Here is a 15,855-nt window from a genome sequence, read left to right as displayed (position 1 = left end):
AGTTGTTGTAGCTGATTGTATATTATCTTACAATATCAACCCCATCTTAGGAAGAGAACTTGTCAGCTAAGAGAAAACAAGAAATCCAATACTTCATAAAACATTTGTCAACATTGACTTGGGATGTGAATAATGCAAGTGCATGAGAACTTTTTTACAGCTGCAGGTTTTCTGATGTTATTTAATGGTAAAATGTTCTGGGAGAACTTTGAACGCCTGGTTGTATAACATTGGTCATTATTTGTCTATAATGTTAACAAAATTTATCAATGCTCTCATAGTTTGAAGTTTATAACAGTTATACTATTAGTGAAACCACACTGCGTTTATTATATATATGAAAACTTACATATGTATATACTGGATATGCATTTTGCATCAACATGTTCAAGTGCTTTGGTATGTACTTGTCATGTACCAGGTTTCCTACTGGGTCAAAATCCTATAATATTTTCATGTCTGTTTAGGACAAGTTGCAAGTATCAGAGACTGACCTTAAAAACATAATACAGAGCCACTGCAATGGTGTTGTACTGACACTTCATGTCTGTTGTATTGCCAGTAACATAATTGTCAAGACTATCAAGTGTTTCCATATCTATGACAGTCCATTAGGGTCTTCCAGGGTCAAAGAGATCCCTTGCCTGATGAGCATTGGGCTTTCACTGCAATCTGAGACTTGGCTGCAGACAATAAACCTGTTACTTGAATGCAGTCACTCTTACAGTGTTCTTGTCCTGGAGCAGATAATGGGCTTAAAATATAAATGTTGAATGTCATAGTTATTTGTTCAATAACGATCAATAAAGTCATATACAATCATTTTGTATTTTAGTACAAGCATATAAATAATGTTTGATGTTAATGTTTTATCATGTCTGTTATACATTAAGCACACAGTTATTGTAATGTTGTTCATTTATAAAGGCTTATGTGGAATCCTGCTAAATGATAAAATTTATAAAAAAATCAGGCAACAAAAAACATGAATTTATGTAATAATATTAACAGTGGAAAGTTTACATATCCAATACTTGAAATAATGGCATAATTAAAATGTTGACAACCTTTAATGTCATGTGATGGTTTAGTGGTCACTGAGTGGTCTCCCCTGGCAAGCTGTCAGGAAGCTGTGGTTTATGGTGTCTAGGGGCCATAAACCACTCCATCTGCCTGACCGTCTATCATCATATCTGACCATGTATAATGGGAGCAGAGAATAAAAGTATTATCAGTTCATGGTTACATGTTGCTGATACCATAATGCAGTATTATTAATTATATCATAGAAGTCAGAGTCATGAAAGAATGTCATGGCATAAAGGTGTTGGATTTTGGTGCTACTTGCTTGTGCAGAAATCTATTACTGAATTGGATTTTAAAATGATTGACATGTACATGCAAGTTCTGTGAGTGTTTCAAGATTGCTATGGAAACTGTTGAATCCTTTTTCATCGTTTTTTCAGTTCTGTGTTTGTAATATGTAGTTCTCAACATAACTTGATAATTCATGTCAGCTTTGTTTTGTAAGATTCCTCAGGCAAATGTTTCAAATAAAGGCCTCAGAGGGAGTGTTTTGTTGATCATTTGAACTGTGCATGTATGATGATAAAATTCAGAAAATCATGGGGGGCCATGTATTGATTCTCCAAACTTATTATATATTAGGCTTGTACCTAAACTTCCCTGTTGCTGGGTTACAAGCTTTCAAAAACACATAAACCCTCAATGAATTAACCAGCACAAGTCAACTTATTCACAGAGAAATGCTAGTAATTCAACACAGTCGATACAAATTGAATCATTCATTTCTTTACTACGGCAGTAAATTTTGTATAAGAACACATCTATCCCAATGATCTATTTTCATTTCCCGTCTCATTTGATTTTCTTGGACAGGAAGGCATTCATTTTGGTGATAAAAGAATTTTCCGCCAGGCTTCTTTTCCTCTCGCTGGAATATTGGAATTTTGTCCAAGTTTTATTTAAGGCCCGCTAATGTTTGTACTTTCAGACAAAAACTTACATGTTTTATGCATTTTTAAAGCATGGCTGGTTATGAGTGATAATGCTTAAAGACGACACTAACATGTGATTCTTCATTTTCTAAGGAGCGGTTTTAGTGCTGGCGGGTAACTTCAGACAAAATGTTCATTTGATGAGGGAATATTCAAACAGGCATATTTGTGTAAATGTCGGTATTTTGGTGCATGAAAATGGATGGAAATACGCTTTCCTATCCATTAATGGGAGTACATTAGCAGGATAGATGGAGCTAAACTCAGATCAATGATTTTGTCCCAAATGGAAAGAACCACTTTATAAATATCCTAGACTATAGAAAATGTTTATAAATAAAGCATGATCCTCTAAAGTGGTATCCAAGCTATCTTACAGTGTGCATCCCTTAACAGATCATGCATTAGAGGGCAAATGTAGTCTTAGAAATTCCTTAAATGCAATAATTGAAAATATTTCATATTTAGTTGTTTTTGCAGATGCGAGTAAAATGCATTTGATATCAGTGATGCGGGTTTTTGCCCGATTTCTAGTATATGGGTTGAAATGATCATGGATCTGGATCATTTGAGTTGGCTTAAGTACCTTGAACTATACTGTCACATTATACAAACATGAGAATAACAAAAACATGCAGTCTGCTAAGATGTCATAATCTGAGATAATTTAGGGACAGTACCAATATCTGAGGAATTCTTGCAGGATTTCGCATTGGGGATGAAAAACAAAAGTGTATACACATTCAAATTCCTCAGATGTCCATCCATTAAGAATATTGAGATGTGGTCGCATTTGTGGGTGTGTAGGTCACTGGAGGCAACAGGGCGTTACAGGTCTCAATATCCTTGATTAATTTGACATTTACTCTTATTTCAGTTTTTGGGGTTACACATCAGTATATCATTGACATGGATATGGAATGGGTACTCTTGCTTCGGCCTGATTCTGTTTCATAACCCTAACCATTGATTTATTTAGGGATTGAAAATTTCTCTCAGATAGCCATTTGATTATTTAAGTATTAACATCAAATAAAAGTGTATTGGTTAACCTCAACCCTTTCCCAATCAGAGGCAAAGTGAAAATGGCATAAAACCAGAACAGCCTGTGAGTAACTCCCAGTCTGTTCAGGTTTTATACTGTTTGCTGCTCATCAGTATCTAAGGGTTGGAAATGAAGCCTTTAAAACTTGAATCTAGTAAGAAAGGTCTTAAATCAAATTTAGCTTTCTAATGGACTACATAAGCATAAAAGTACGTATCTAAGTGGTAAAGGGTTAAAACCATAACAACAAAAAAACAAGGTGGAATGTAACAGTAGTAATTATTACAGGATCAAGGCAATTAAAAGGAACTATAATGTATTCAAGCAAGCAAATCTATACTTTTTAAAAGGTTGATGGCTAATTTTCTCAAATGTTCTCAGGAGTATTTTTTAATCAAATGAGAAGAATTATCCGACTTTTTAATAACTTAAAATAATTTTTGTCTTCAGATATAACCTAAGTTATTTGCTATGGCTTAACCTTTTGCATGTTTTTTAGCTATTACATGCGTTATGTTTCAATATGGGCACGATTGCCTTGATTTAAGTACTCACCAGGGAAAAAGAGGTTCTCTGATATTTCCAAGTCTTGAATATTGGCAAAAAACAAATATCCTAATTCAGGAGAGATGCTGGTCTTGTTGTGGCAAATTAGTACGATTTCTAGATCGTTTATGGTTTATGGCCATATGCACGGCAGAGATAGACAATGCTCAAATGGGAAATTGTCAGGAAAAACAGCGTTTTCTGGAACCAGGGACTTGTTAAATGTGTGGTCTATGATTGTTATTGGTTGTAGGAGTTTTTCTGCCATATTTTGGGAATATGTATACGTATAAATGGGAAGGTTACACATATTGTTGCTTAGATGCTGGGAGATGTTTGTAAGGCTTTTGACATACAAGCTTATGAAATGAGGCCTGTGGAATTCAAACAGTGCCGGTCTTTTTCATGTGCTTTGAAAGGTGCTTACAGAAATCTTGGTATATGATCCAAACGTAAGCTGTGCAAATACGAGTTAGAGTGATATAATGGTCGGGATCCTTTACATTGATCTGTTTTAGATTTATATTATAAATTGTTCAACATGTGCAAGTTAAAATACCCAATGGAATGATAAGTGTCTGTTATTTAAATTTCATTTTTGTGTGAAACATACATTTAGAATAAAATGAATGGACAAAATAATCCATGCCACTTTTGGTTTAGTTAGGAATGTGTTACTGTCAAATGAACAGTAATAGTCGTTTATGTTCTGCAATTTTATACTGTGTAGAAAGAAAGAGCTTTATAATTTAAAATGTTTCATAAAAGCCTGAATTATTTATTGCTCAAGCATAGATCTATGACATATCAATAGCAATAAAAAAATGTTTCACCACTTAAGTTGATTTTTTGCCTCACCCATGGAATTTTTCTTACACATATTTGCTGATGAACAATATTGTGCTTTTATAACATTTTAAGTGTTGTTGTTTTTTATGATAGGAAGTAATTTTCATTCCATCAATAAACTTTCTTTTGCATAAGTCACTCGCCACATCAGATGGTATGTTTAGTCTTTTTTGTGGCTTACATTATGTACTGGATGATGACTGAAATTTAAATATTTTGAACACTTTTCATAATAGAGTTTTGAAATAAAAATATTCAAAAGGAAATTTTGGAAGGAAGAGAAGGTTAAGTGGGTTATACTCTGTAGTAGAAACATTGAAAATTAAAGATGTTCATTACATTATTTTGGTTTTTGGAGAAGTGTAAATAATAAGTGTGGAATTTCCAAATTTCAAGAAAATTGTGAAGCCCAGAATGTATAATTTGAGAATGGATGTTTAAACTACTGTAATTTAATGCAGTACAATTTGAAGTAACCCTAAAAAAATCTGCAGCAGACATGTTGATTTTCATGGTTTTTATTTGTGTATATTTCAGGTGCTAGTTAGATCCTCATCAGTGGATAGAGGTGCTGGTCACAGAGGGTTTGAGATGAACCCCCAGGGTGTATCTGATGGGGTGGGGCAGGGTGGCCGACCCCTCCCCTACCAGATGTCAGGCTCTCACTTCATCAACACGCCATATATGCAGCAGCACTTGCCTATGCAAGCTTACCATCAGCAGCAGCAGCAGCAGCAGCAGCAACTGATGAGTCCGCCCCAGCATGCACAGCTGTATCAGCAACAACAGCTACACAATAGACATTATCCTTTTCATCAGCAGCAACAGCAGGCGATGATGAATCCTGCTCAGCAGCAGATGAGCTATAATCACTATCAGCAGCAGCATCAACCACAGCTGCAGCAGTATGTTCAGTACCAGCAGCAGCAGCAGCAGTACAGTTTCCTGCATCACTCTCACTCAGCCCCAGGGTCCCCTGCACGCAGCATGCAGTCTCTGTCTCGTGTGCAGTCCCCTCCAAGGGTCCAGTCCCCACCCCCAGTGTTCGGACGCGTGATGTCACCACCCCCGTCATCTCCCTCCCTCTCTAGACTGTCGTCTGTGTCATCTATGTCACCTCCGCCACTCAGTGCCTCCTCACCTGCGGCCTCGTTCTTTGCAAGGTAAGCTGCTGTCCACACTGTACATGTCATACCTGGCATTGTTTACATGAAACCTAATAAGAATTTTCAATATTATCAAATTTATTTTACAATCTATGTATGAATGTGATGTGTTGCATTGTCTCTACAATGCTAAGAACGTCTCTTCATTTGCTAGCTGTGCTTTTGAAGTTTTTTCTGCATTTTCTTACACAGGCTGAAACATCTAACTGTCGCTCTCCAATGTGGTGTATTAACTAGTTAATGGATTTTTTCTGTGTTTATACTTTTGCTGAATACAAGCATTTTAATTTTATTAGCTCAGCTGTTTTCGGAGCCCGAGGTATTGTCATAGCCAACTCATCGTGTCGTCCGCCATCTGCAAAACTTCACATTTTGTCAAGGTTTTGAACATTGGCTCTAAAATCAAAGTGCTTCAACCTAAAACTTTGAAACTTCATATGCAGATGCACTTGATGAGTTCTACATGCCACACCCATTTTGGGGCCACTAGGTCAAAGGTCAAGGTCACTGTGACCTAAAAAAAATAAATTCTGAAAAGCTTTCATTTATTAAAAACTGCACCCGCAGCCGAGCGAGGCACCCGTTATGCTGTGCTCTTGTTAAGTTAAGAGTCAATATGATAAATTGTAAATTCTAATAAATGTTTAAAGGTTTCACTTGACTGATTTGTTATTTATGACTTAAAGAAAATAGCACACTACCTGTGCTATCTTTAAATGAAAGGTGACAAAAGCTGTTATTCTACTCAATTTGTCAAAATGCAGACATAATTAGGTGCATTACAAAGGAAAATAACTGTTTTCTTCAAAGTCTCAAATAAATCTTTCGTTTAAAAAGGGAAGAAAGTGGCTTAACGGATAAAAAGTGTGATGAGTGATGGATACAATTATTTACTGCTGAAATGAAGTTACACAATTATGGTTTTAATAGGCTATAAATCTTAGCACTTTAGTGAGAAAAAATGTTAACTTTCTATTTTAACAATGTTTTAATATTCAATTATGAAAGTTGTAAATTTTAGATTATCTGCTTTGTAAACATAAACATTTGCAATAACTTGTACATCAAACCCTCAAATCTCTCTAGAATACCCTTGTCTGATTGAGAAGCAATTCAATCAATGTTCAATGTCAGTGAATTATGTCAGATTGTAACCTTTTCCACTCAAAAGCAAAGTGGAAATGGCTTTGCAACCAACCTAAAACCATAACAGCAAGTGAGTAGACTAACTCGCAGGCTGTTCAGGTTGTATGCTGTTTGCTGCTCATCAGTATCTTCGGGTTGGAAATAAAGCCTTTACAACATGAGTCTAGTAAGAGAGGTCTTTAATTTAATTTGATTTCAAGCATGTAAATTAATACGTCTCTGAATGGTAAAGGTTTAAGAAATTTTTTAAGCTGCATATGTCTTTGAAATATACACTGTTCAAACTTAACATTTTGTTGCACATTTAATTACAATTAAATCCATACAAAAACTTCAATGAAACAACACAACATATTAGCGATGTTTCACAATTAATTCTTAACAGGTCTGTAGCACCCTTGACAATGACATGAGTGTTCTTCACAGGAAATCATGACAATTCAATCAGTATTGTGGCTGGCTGCTGTTTTCTTTAATTTGTGTCTTGAAATGTTTTAATATTTGAACACTCTAGACTCACAATGAAGTCGACAGCCAGTCATAATATGAAGAACTTGTCTCAAATTCCGATTTCATTAGTTTGGGCTTAAGTGGATATTGTAACATTGGCGTAATATTGTTTGCCTTAATCATGGCATCTACTCATACTCTATTGGGTTGCCCTCCGTCTCAAAGACGTGACACGATATTAGTGTGCCACTACTGCTGAATGGTCTTACGCATTCCTTCCGCCCTTGTTTCATTGTCCTCCTTCTACAGGTAACAAATCTAGCATGTGTCTGTAAAATTGGTGTTAAAAGATGCATTGTGTCATGATAGCCTTGAGAGCTCTAATAGTGTTGTAAAAATATTTACTTAAATTTAACTAATAAGAGGGAATAAGCTCTTAAGGTATAATATGTTTTATATGGATAGGTGCTTATAAATTAGGAAATAGTATGAAAATAATTATATGGCCCCCTTCGAAGAAAAGGGGGTATATTGTTTTGAACATGTTGGTCGGTCCCTCGGTCGGTCCGTCGGTCGGTCCATCCACCAGATGGTTTCAGGATGATAACTCAAGAACGCTTAGACCTAGGATCATGAAACGTCAAAGGTACATTGATCATGACTGGCAGATGACCCCTATTGATTTTCAGGTCACTAGGTCAAAGGTCAAGGTCTTAGTGACTCAAAATAGTCAAATGGTTTCCGGATGATAACTCAAGAATGCTTACGCTTAGGATCATGAAACGTCATAGGTACATTGATCATGACTGGCAGATAACCCCTTTTGATTTTCAGGTCACTAGGTCAAAGGTCAAGGATACAGTGACTCGAAATATTAAAATGGTTTCCGGATGATAACTCAAGAATGCTTACGCCTAGGATCATGAAACTTCATAGGTACATTGATCATGACTCGCAAATGACCCCTATTGATTTTCAGGTCACTAGGCCAAAGGTCAAGGTCACAGTGACTCGAAACAGTAAAATGGTTTCCGGATGATAACTCAAGAATGCTAAAGCCTAGGATCATGAAACTTCAAAGGAACATTATTCATGACTGGCAGATGACCCCTATTGATTTTCAGGTCACTAGGTCAAAGGTCAAGGTCACAGTGACTCGAAACAGTAAAATGGTTTCAGGATGATAACTCAAGAATGCTTACGCCTAGGATCATGAAACTTCATAGGTACATTGATAATGACTGGCAGATGACCCCCATTGATTTTCAGGTCACTAGGTCAAAGGTCAAGGTCACAGTGACTCGAAATAGTAAAATGGTTTCTGGATGATAACTCAAGAATGCTAACGCCTAGGATCATGAAACTTTATAGGTACATTGCTCATGACTGGCAGATGACCCCTAATAATTTTCTGGTCACTAGGTCAAAGGGCAAGGTCACAGTGACAAAAAACGTATTCACACAATGGCTGCCACTACAACTGACAGCCCATATGGGGGGGCATGCATGTTTTACAAACAGCCCTTGTTGTTTGTTTGGATTGGTCACATAGAAATAGACAGAGATTTTAATGGCAGGAAAGCTAGTACATTTTGTGTATATTTAAATAAATTTTTTGCAACTGTTCTTTGATAAGAAAGAAAATGTCCGAAATGTTCTTGCCGTTTAAAACAGCATTATGTAAAACACAATATCTTTACAAAACAGGATTGGAAACTGGTGCTGTAATTTTTTTTTATCAGATTATTATTGAGTAAACATCACATTAACAGGAAAAATTTGATATGTCATTTTTAACCATCATGCTATCACTTATAAGGCAAGTTTGCTGTATTTTGTTTTTCAAACTGAATTGTTTGAAGTTGAATCTATGAAAATGTTTACAATACATGAAAAAAACTAAACAATATTTTCACAATTGAAGTGTTTTATAGGTTACGCTGCAGTAACTCTTGCTCTGCTTCATTTTAAGGGCAGAATGGTGCCTGGACACTGTTCATTACTTTCCTCCATAATTGGTACTGACAGTGTTATCAGATCAGAATATTCTATATGATTCACCATGATTTACCATTAACAGGGCTGTCAATGGCTAGATCAGATTACAGGTGGCCACTTCTCACAAACCACTATGAGGCAATCAATCCTCTCAGGCTTCAAGAATTGAGTTAAAGTTTGAGATTGACATAGGCCTCAATAAGGCTCCTTCTAAATGATGGGGTTTCCCAGAAAAATAATAGCTGATGCTTTAGGCTTGCTTAAAGTTTTGATTAAAAAAAGTTTTCCAGGGAGAATTCCAACATCAGAAAAACTGAATAAAATTAATATCAATGAGATTATATATTTTAATTATTTTATGTACTATTTAACATTCAGATTTGCTCTTTTAGATGTTACAATCTATGCCCCAATTCAGATTATTTGTTGTATTGTATATTTTGGCCTTGGAACCCCCACCTAGTAGGTGAGCGGAAGTAATTTTCAAATGTAAGAAATAACGGGAATTACTATCATGTTTCATTTATTCATAATGTTTGTGTCATTCTGTCAGACATTCTGACGAGTCTTTTAACTTCAGCAATCACTGAAACAATGGCGATTGCTCCAACAATAGCTGCCAATAGCTGCCCTTACTCTGGGTTTGTTCCCATAATAGGGAGCTTGACAGTTTAATTGCTCAGTGCCAATTAAGCGATTATCAAGAGGTGCATTATTGATAGATGTTCAATGAATTAAATAAACACTTCTATCAGGAGTATTAATTATTCATGAAATATAAAATATCAAATGTAACAGAATGTAAATACAGTTTCAAATTAGACAAATATTCCCGATGAATATGGTTCTTTCATTGAATGGCGCTTAATCAAATTGAGCTTTCATTGATGTTCCATCATGACATTAAGCGGTTAACTACGGCTAAAGTAAATGGTTAAATTGTCATTGTAGGATGTAAACAACACATAGCAATTTCTAATTTAAGTATTATAGACCTTTATTAATGTCACACATAAATTTAATTGTCACTATTAATGAAGGCATACATTGTGCTGAATAGTTTGTAGCAAAAGAAAGGCATCATTTTGAAAGCCAAAATGTCACTTAGAATAAAGCCATCAAATTATCAGTTTGACATTAAGCTACAGAATATGCCATTGTTTATCATATCTATCTGAGGTCTAATGATGATTGTGACAGAGTATGGAGGGGGGCAATGTGCTCCCAGAACTGAGTCATTGACATCTCCAGAGATGGTCAAGTTAATTGTTATCTGCCCAGTGTCATGCTTGCTGCACTTAGTGACTTCAGTCTCATATCTTGCAGCTATGGAGCTCTTCAGTTAGGCTATTAATTTTCACTCGGAAATGACCAGAGAAATTAAGAGTGATGTTTATGATGTCAATTTCCATGTTTTCAACACTAACCAGAATTGAGACAGGGTCCAGCAAGGGTGCTGGGGATCTAAGAGGATTTGTACTTGTGGGGAAAATCTGGGGCCATCATGAAAGAAGCAAGATGCATTGTCCAGGCCTGACATTAGGTGGACAGAATATATGACAAGCGGCCAGTTATTATGCATAGTTTATGGGTTGGTGGTGGTGGTATGTGTTGTCTCCAACAAGTAACAAGCACATCTGAATCATCCGGAATTAATCCCCGGGATCATAGGAGGTTGGAAGAGTTATGGGAGTTGGGTGATAAAGGTTAAATGAATGAAGATTGGACCAGACTTGCACAGGCCTTTAGAACCATGATAGTGTCGGAAGATATTGGGCAATAAAGGGCAATATTCCATGTGAGCCAATCTCAGAAACACCACTTTACTGCTTTATGGCTTTTATAGCTTCTCAGCTAATATTTTTATTTGCATGTAATTTCATCTTGCAGAAATAGTGTCTGTGTTTCTACACTTTAAGTGCATAAAAAGGTCAGACCTCCAAGTACAAACAATAAATAAATAATGTATTAAATTAGCAGAGAACAAAATAGATGATAAACATTATAAAATTAAATTTGTCTTTGGAGGCATGTCATTGAAACTTAGTATGTGATTTCTTTAAACTCTACAATTGTTTTAACATATTTTTGCTTCAATACAAATTTACATATTTTTATTTTATTCTTTTCACTGAAAAATGTATAAGAAATATTTTAAAGTAATGACTCCCAAGTGTCAGGAAACTCTTTCTTCTATATCCACTTACACATTTATTAAACGTCTTAATTTTTCATCAAATCTGATTCTTCGTGCTCAGAATTTGAAACAATTTAAGAATTGTGTAGGGGTTTGTCACAGCCTGTCAGTCATGACTCACTCCCACAGTAATTGGCTCAATATATTTTGGAACATTTTTGTGCTGGTGACAAATTAGAGGTTAAAGTGCTATTTCTTTGCTAGCTGGTGTTGCCACGGAAATACGCTGACATGGAATTCTGTAATCAGTTTCCATAGGGATCCCTTGCAAGTGAGGGACCACTTGTCCCACAAAATTAATGAACGTATCAGAAACCTCTCACGGAAACCATGTGACATGTCAACCAGTAATCCTGGCTAGGACATGCTATTGGGTTTTGACAAGCGGAATTACTTCAGTCTTATAGATATTGGGGCTTCCCACAATTCAATTTGTTATTGCGGCCTCTGGGACAGATTGACCACTGAAATGAGGTAATTACAGGCCCCCCCCACACGCTGTCCCCATAATTTGATGTCCATTTGAGATTGCTGAAGTAACTTATTGTCACAGGAACGGAGCAAATGAACTGTGGTGATGTATTCTCTGACTAATTACTGTTTGTTTCAGTTACATACTTTTGTGTAATATATTAAGACCTCTTCACCCTTGATTGGAGCATTTATGGAAAATTTCTAGATTCATTTTGGATAATTCCACTGGTCCTGTTTTTCTTGTGGTTAAAATCTTTGTGTGTGTATTTACACTCATACCTTTAGATACGTTTTTATGCTCCCCCTAAATTTATTTTGGGGGGAGCATATAGTCGCCGCTTCGTCTGTCCGTGCATGTGTGTGTCCGTCCGTCTGTGCACAATTTTTGTCCGGGCTATTTCTCAGCAATTAATGACCGGAATTCAAATAAACTTTATGGGAAGCTTCACTACCAAGAGGAGATGTGCATATTATCAGCGGGTTCTGGTCGGATGATTTTTCACAGAGTTATGGCCCTTTTAAATTTTCTATAAAAAATTATTGTCCCCCCAACTACTCTGCACTCAAGACGTTTCCTTTTATCTGAATATATAGTGCAATATTGTAACCAAAAAAAACTTTGTGGGGCATCACCCGTCTCCGACGGTTTCTTGTTTATGTTGGATGTGTAAATTTTTTTTACTTTTAGAGATTTAACTATATGGAAAATTATATTCAGCTTTTTTAAACTAGATAATGTTCATGAAGTCAAGAGGGAAAAAATTCGTTAAAACCCAACAATTGCACTGTGTAATTTGTGAATCATTCATTCATCAGCTTTTATTGCTTTGATTTGTTGATGGCCATTAAGTAGTGATGTTAGTTAGCTGCAATTTGCCAGGCTGTTCACTGGAGTCTGACTGCACCTAATTGGCACATGTTGGCCCCTGGGCGAGTGCACAGCTGTGGGGACCAATCCCTGCACAGGAGCCCAGGGCACCAGAGCCACAGAGCCACGTGCATTGCCTCATACATAACTGTCTCCTTAATGTAAACAGCTGATGCAAACTGATGATAAAGCAGTGTGATGATAGGTCAGTCTCGCTCTGTTTCTGTTTTTGATTTTATTTGGTGGTTAATTAATTACTTAAATTTCTTATTAAATGGCGAGTATGCAGTATGGATTTTGAGTGTGTTACAGCTAATGGGACTAAATGATGATTATAAATCACTTTCTTGTGTATGTATTGTGTCTGTGTCACTGTTCTTAATTTAATTTTTAAAATGAAATATTTAATGCACAATTTGGATGGAAGTGGATATAATGCTCATCCCTACCTCAGCAATGACATAATCATTATATGAGACTCACTCTGGGAAAATGAGGCTTAATGCATGTGCTTAAAGTGTTGTCTCAGATTAGCCTGTGTTATCTGCATCAGGAATGACACTTTCTTTTTAAACTGGATTTTTGCTAAGAAGAGACTTTGTCTAAATGAAAACTGCCGTTATAGCTGATGTACCTGACTAGCTTGTGCAGACCGCACAGGCTAGTGTGGGACAACACTTTACTCTCATGCATTAAGCCCTTTCCTCTCTAAGAGATGCTTATATCAAATTGGGATTGTTGATAATATCTGGCTGTTAAATTGTAGCTTTTTCATTAGTGTTTCATAAATATCAATATAGTTGTAATGATAACAGTTTATGATAAATTTTAGTAAGTTAATTAAATATTGGATTTTGTCCCATGTTGTGATTTTTCTTAGCATAATATATTATTATAATTGTATTTAATAAAATATATACTTACAACTATGATACAAAATATGAATAAATCAATCTGGTATCTTAACTTGTGCATGATAGAAGAATGATGGTCACTGGAGGGTACTAGTCAATAATAATTGCATAAGTACTACTCATAATAGTGGCAATGTTCATGGCAGCATAGTAATACTTCAGACTGGGTCAGTGTTATGTCTGTGACAGACTGATAGTTGTTGGCTGTGCAAACTGGCGCAGTCTTGAAAATATTGAACACATGAAGTCTTAAAAGGTTTGCAGGGTAATATATAATTTTTGAAGTGGTTGCTATATTATGCATAGGTTTGCACACTCTGTGAAGTCTGTAGAATGTTTGATTGTCTCAGTACATCAGAGGACTGTTGCATGGATTATCTGCAGGACTTGTTTGCAAGTGACTATATCAGATTGCTGGGCATTGTGTGGGACCATTGCTGAATAAGAAGTTAATATCAACAGGTTGTTGTGAGAAGTGCACAATTTATGGATCCTCAATTACAAGGGCTGATAGGCCAGCAGGCCAGTGTTTGATGTAGAAGGGCTGTTGCTTTGAACTGGGTGGATTATTGTGTCCCCAACAAGGGCTTGATTTATTTTTTCCCTTTGATTAAGGTTGTAATTCATGGCCATAACACAGCCAGCCTATGAAGGAGCTGCAATATGAACTCTAGTGTATCCAAGATCTAACAGTGGAACAAGAGTTGATTGGTGGTTTGCATAAATCTGCATGGAAAGCTTGATAAGTATTGATAGTTTTTCAAGTGAAATGGAACAAGGGGATCTAGGTTTGCCTTATTAAGGTGAAACAATGAAGTGCATGGCAAGGAATATTGACCAATATCAATGATGTTTGGATGGATGTAAACAGGATTTGGAAAAGAATCAGGAAATATAATTTTCCATGAGTTGTGATTTTGTAGCAATAATTTATTAATTATCATAACTTAATGGTGTGTTTGGTATTGACAGAAAAATGGAGTTCAAGAGTGATGTGAACAAGAGGTGAGATTTTCTGTTAGCTTCAATCTTTAAAATAAAAACCATTGTGAAATATTATTTTTTAATTTTTATTTTAAATAAATATATTTTAATAGGTAGCTTGTGCTATTTTTTTGTTAAAAATTAATCTATGAAAGTGAGCAAATAAAGCATTGAGTTATTTTGCACCATAAAGAAACAGTGTCAGCAAACCACTTTGTTAACTTTTACATGAAACAATGAAATGATGTAGCTTTATTGCTGCTGTGTGTTTGATGATATTATGATTGCAATTTAATGTCCAAGCAATATGATTCCCTTGTTTGACACAGACACAGGCTAATCTCATTGTATCTACTTATATAGACAAGGGCACAAGGCCTAATAAGAAAAAGTCATAAAGATATTCAAGGCTTTCAGTGGTGTGTAACCTAAGCTTACTCAAGATCAGTATCTCTTTTATGAAATTGTAAATGTTGTGGCAGTTTTATAACACCTTGAACAAATAAGGTAATTGATAAGGTATACATATTAATCAAATTATGTTATTATTTATTTTGCATTAATTTTTAGCTCGACTATTATATATGAAATATATATAGTGGAGCTATCCTACTCACCCCGGCGTTAGCGTCTGCGTTAGCGTCTGCGTGCAAATGTTAAAGTTTTCGTACTATCCCAAATATTTTCTTTCTCCCTTCACATATGGCTTTCATATTTTGCATACTTGTTTACCAACATGACCCCAACATATAAACAAGAGCAGACAACTCTATCAAGCATTTTGTCATAATTATGGTCCCTTTTCCACTTAGAATATGCAGCAAATGTTAAAGTTTTCGTACTACCCCATTTATTTTCATTGTCCCTTGACATATTGCTTTTATATTTTGCATACTTGTTTACCAACATCACCCCAACCTATAAACAAGAGCAGACAACTCTATCAAGCATTTTGTCATAATTATTGCCCCTTTTGATACTTAGAATATGCATATTATTGATAAATCTATGTTAAAGTTTGCGTACTACCCCAAATATTTCCTATATCCTTTGACATTTTGCTTTTATATGTTGCATACTTGTTTACCAACATGACCCCAACCTATAAACAAGAGCAGACCACTGTATCAAGCATTTTGACGTAATTATGGCCCCTTTTACACTTAGATAATTGAACATTTTGCTTAAATTGCCATAACT

General features: G+C 35.7%; 1 protein-coding gene and 1 long non-coding RNA gene across 2 annotated transcripts in view; one reads left to right on the top strand and one right to left on the bottom strand.

Annotated features, from left to right (window-relative positions):
- LOC127873841 (kinesin-like protein KIF26B) overlaps positions 1-15,855 on the top strand; it is a 258,849-nt gene that overhangs the window by 173,862 nt on the left and 69,132 nt on the right. The window contains exon 5 of the mRNA XM_052417894.1: positions 4,996-5,621. Within this exon, the coding sequence (XP_052273854.1) occupies positions 4,996-5,621 (626 nt within the window). The remainder of the gene's footprint in view (positions 1-4,995; positions 5,622-15,855) is intronic.
- LOC127873849 (uncharacterized) lies at positions 307-1,183 on the bottom strand. Its single transcript, XR_008046416.1, has 2 exons — positions 1,068-1,183; positions 307-737 (listed from the first exon to the last, which is right to left on the bottom strand). It is a non-coding gene; the product is annotated as an uncharacterized LOC127873849 (long non-coding RNA).

This window comes from Dreissena polymorpha, chromosome 3 (assembly GCF_020536995.1).
Source record: "Dreissena polymorpha isolate Duluth1 chromosome 3, UMN_Dpol_1.0, whole genome shotgun sequence".
NCBI classification, from domain to species: Eukaryota; Metazoa; Mollusca; class Bivalvia; order Myida; family Dreissenidae; genus Dreissena; species Dreissena polymorpha.
The sequence above is the reverse complement of the archived record's forward strand: the minus strand, read 5'-3'. Positions and strand labels throughout refer to the sequence as shown.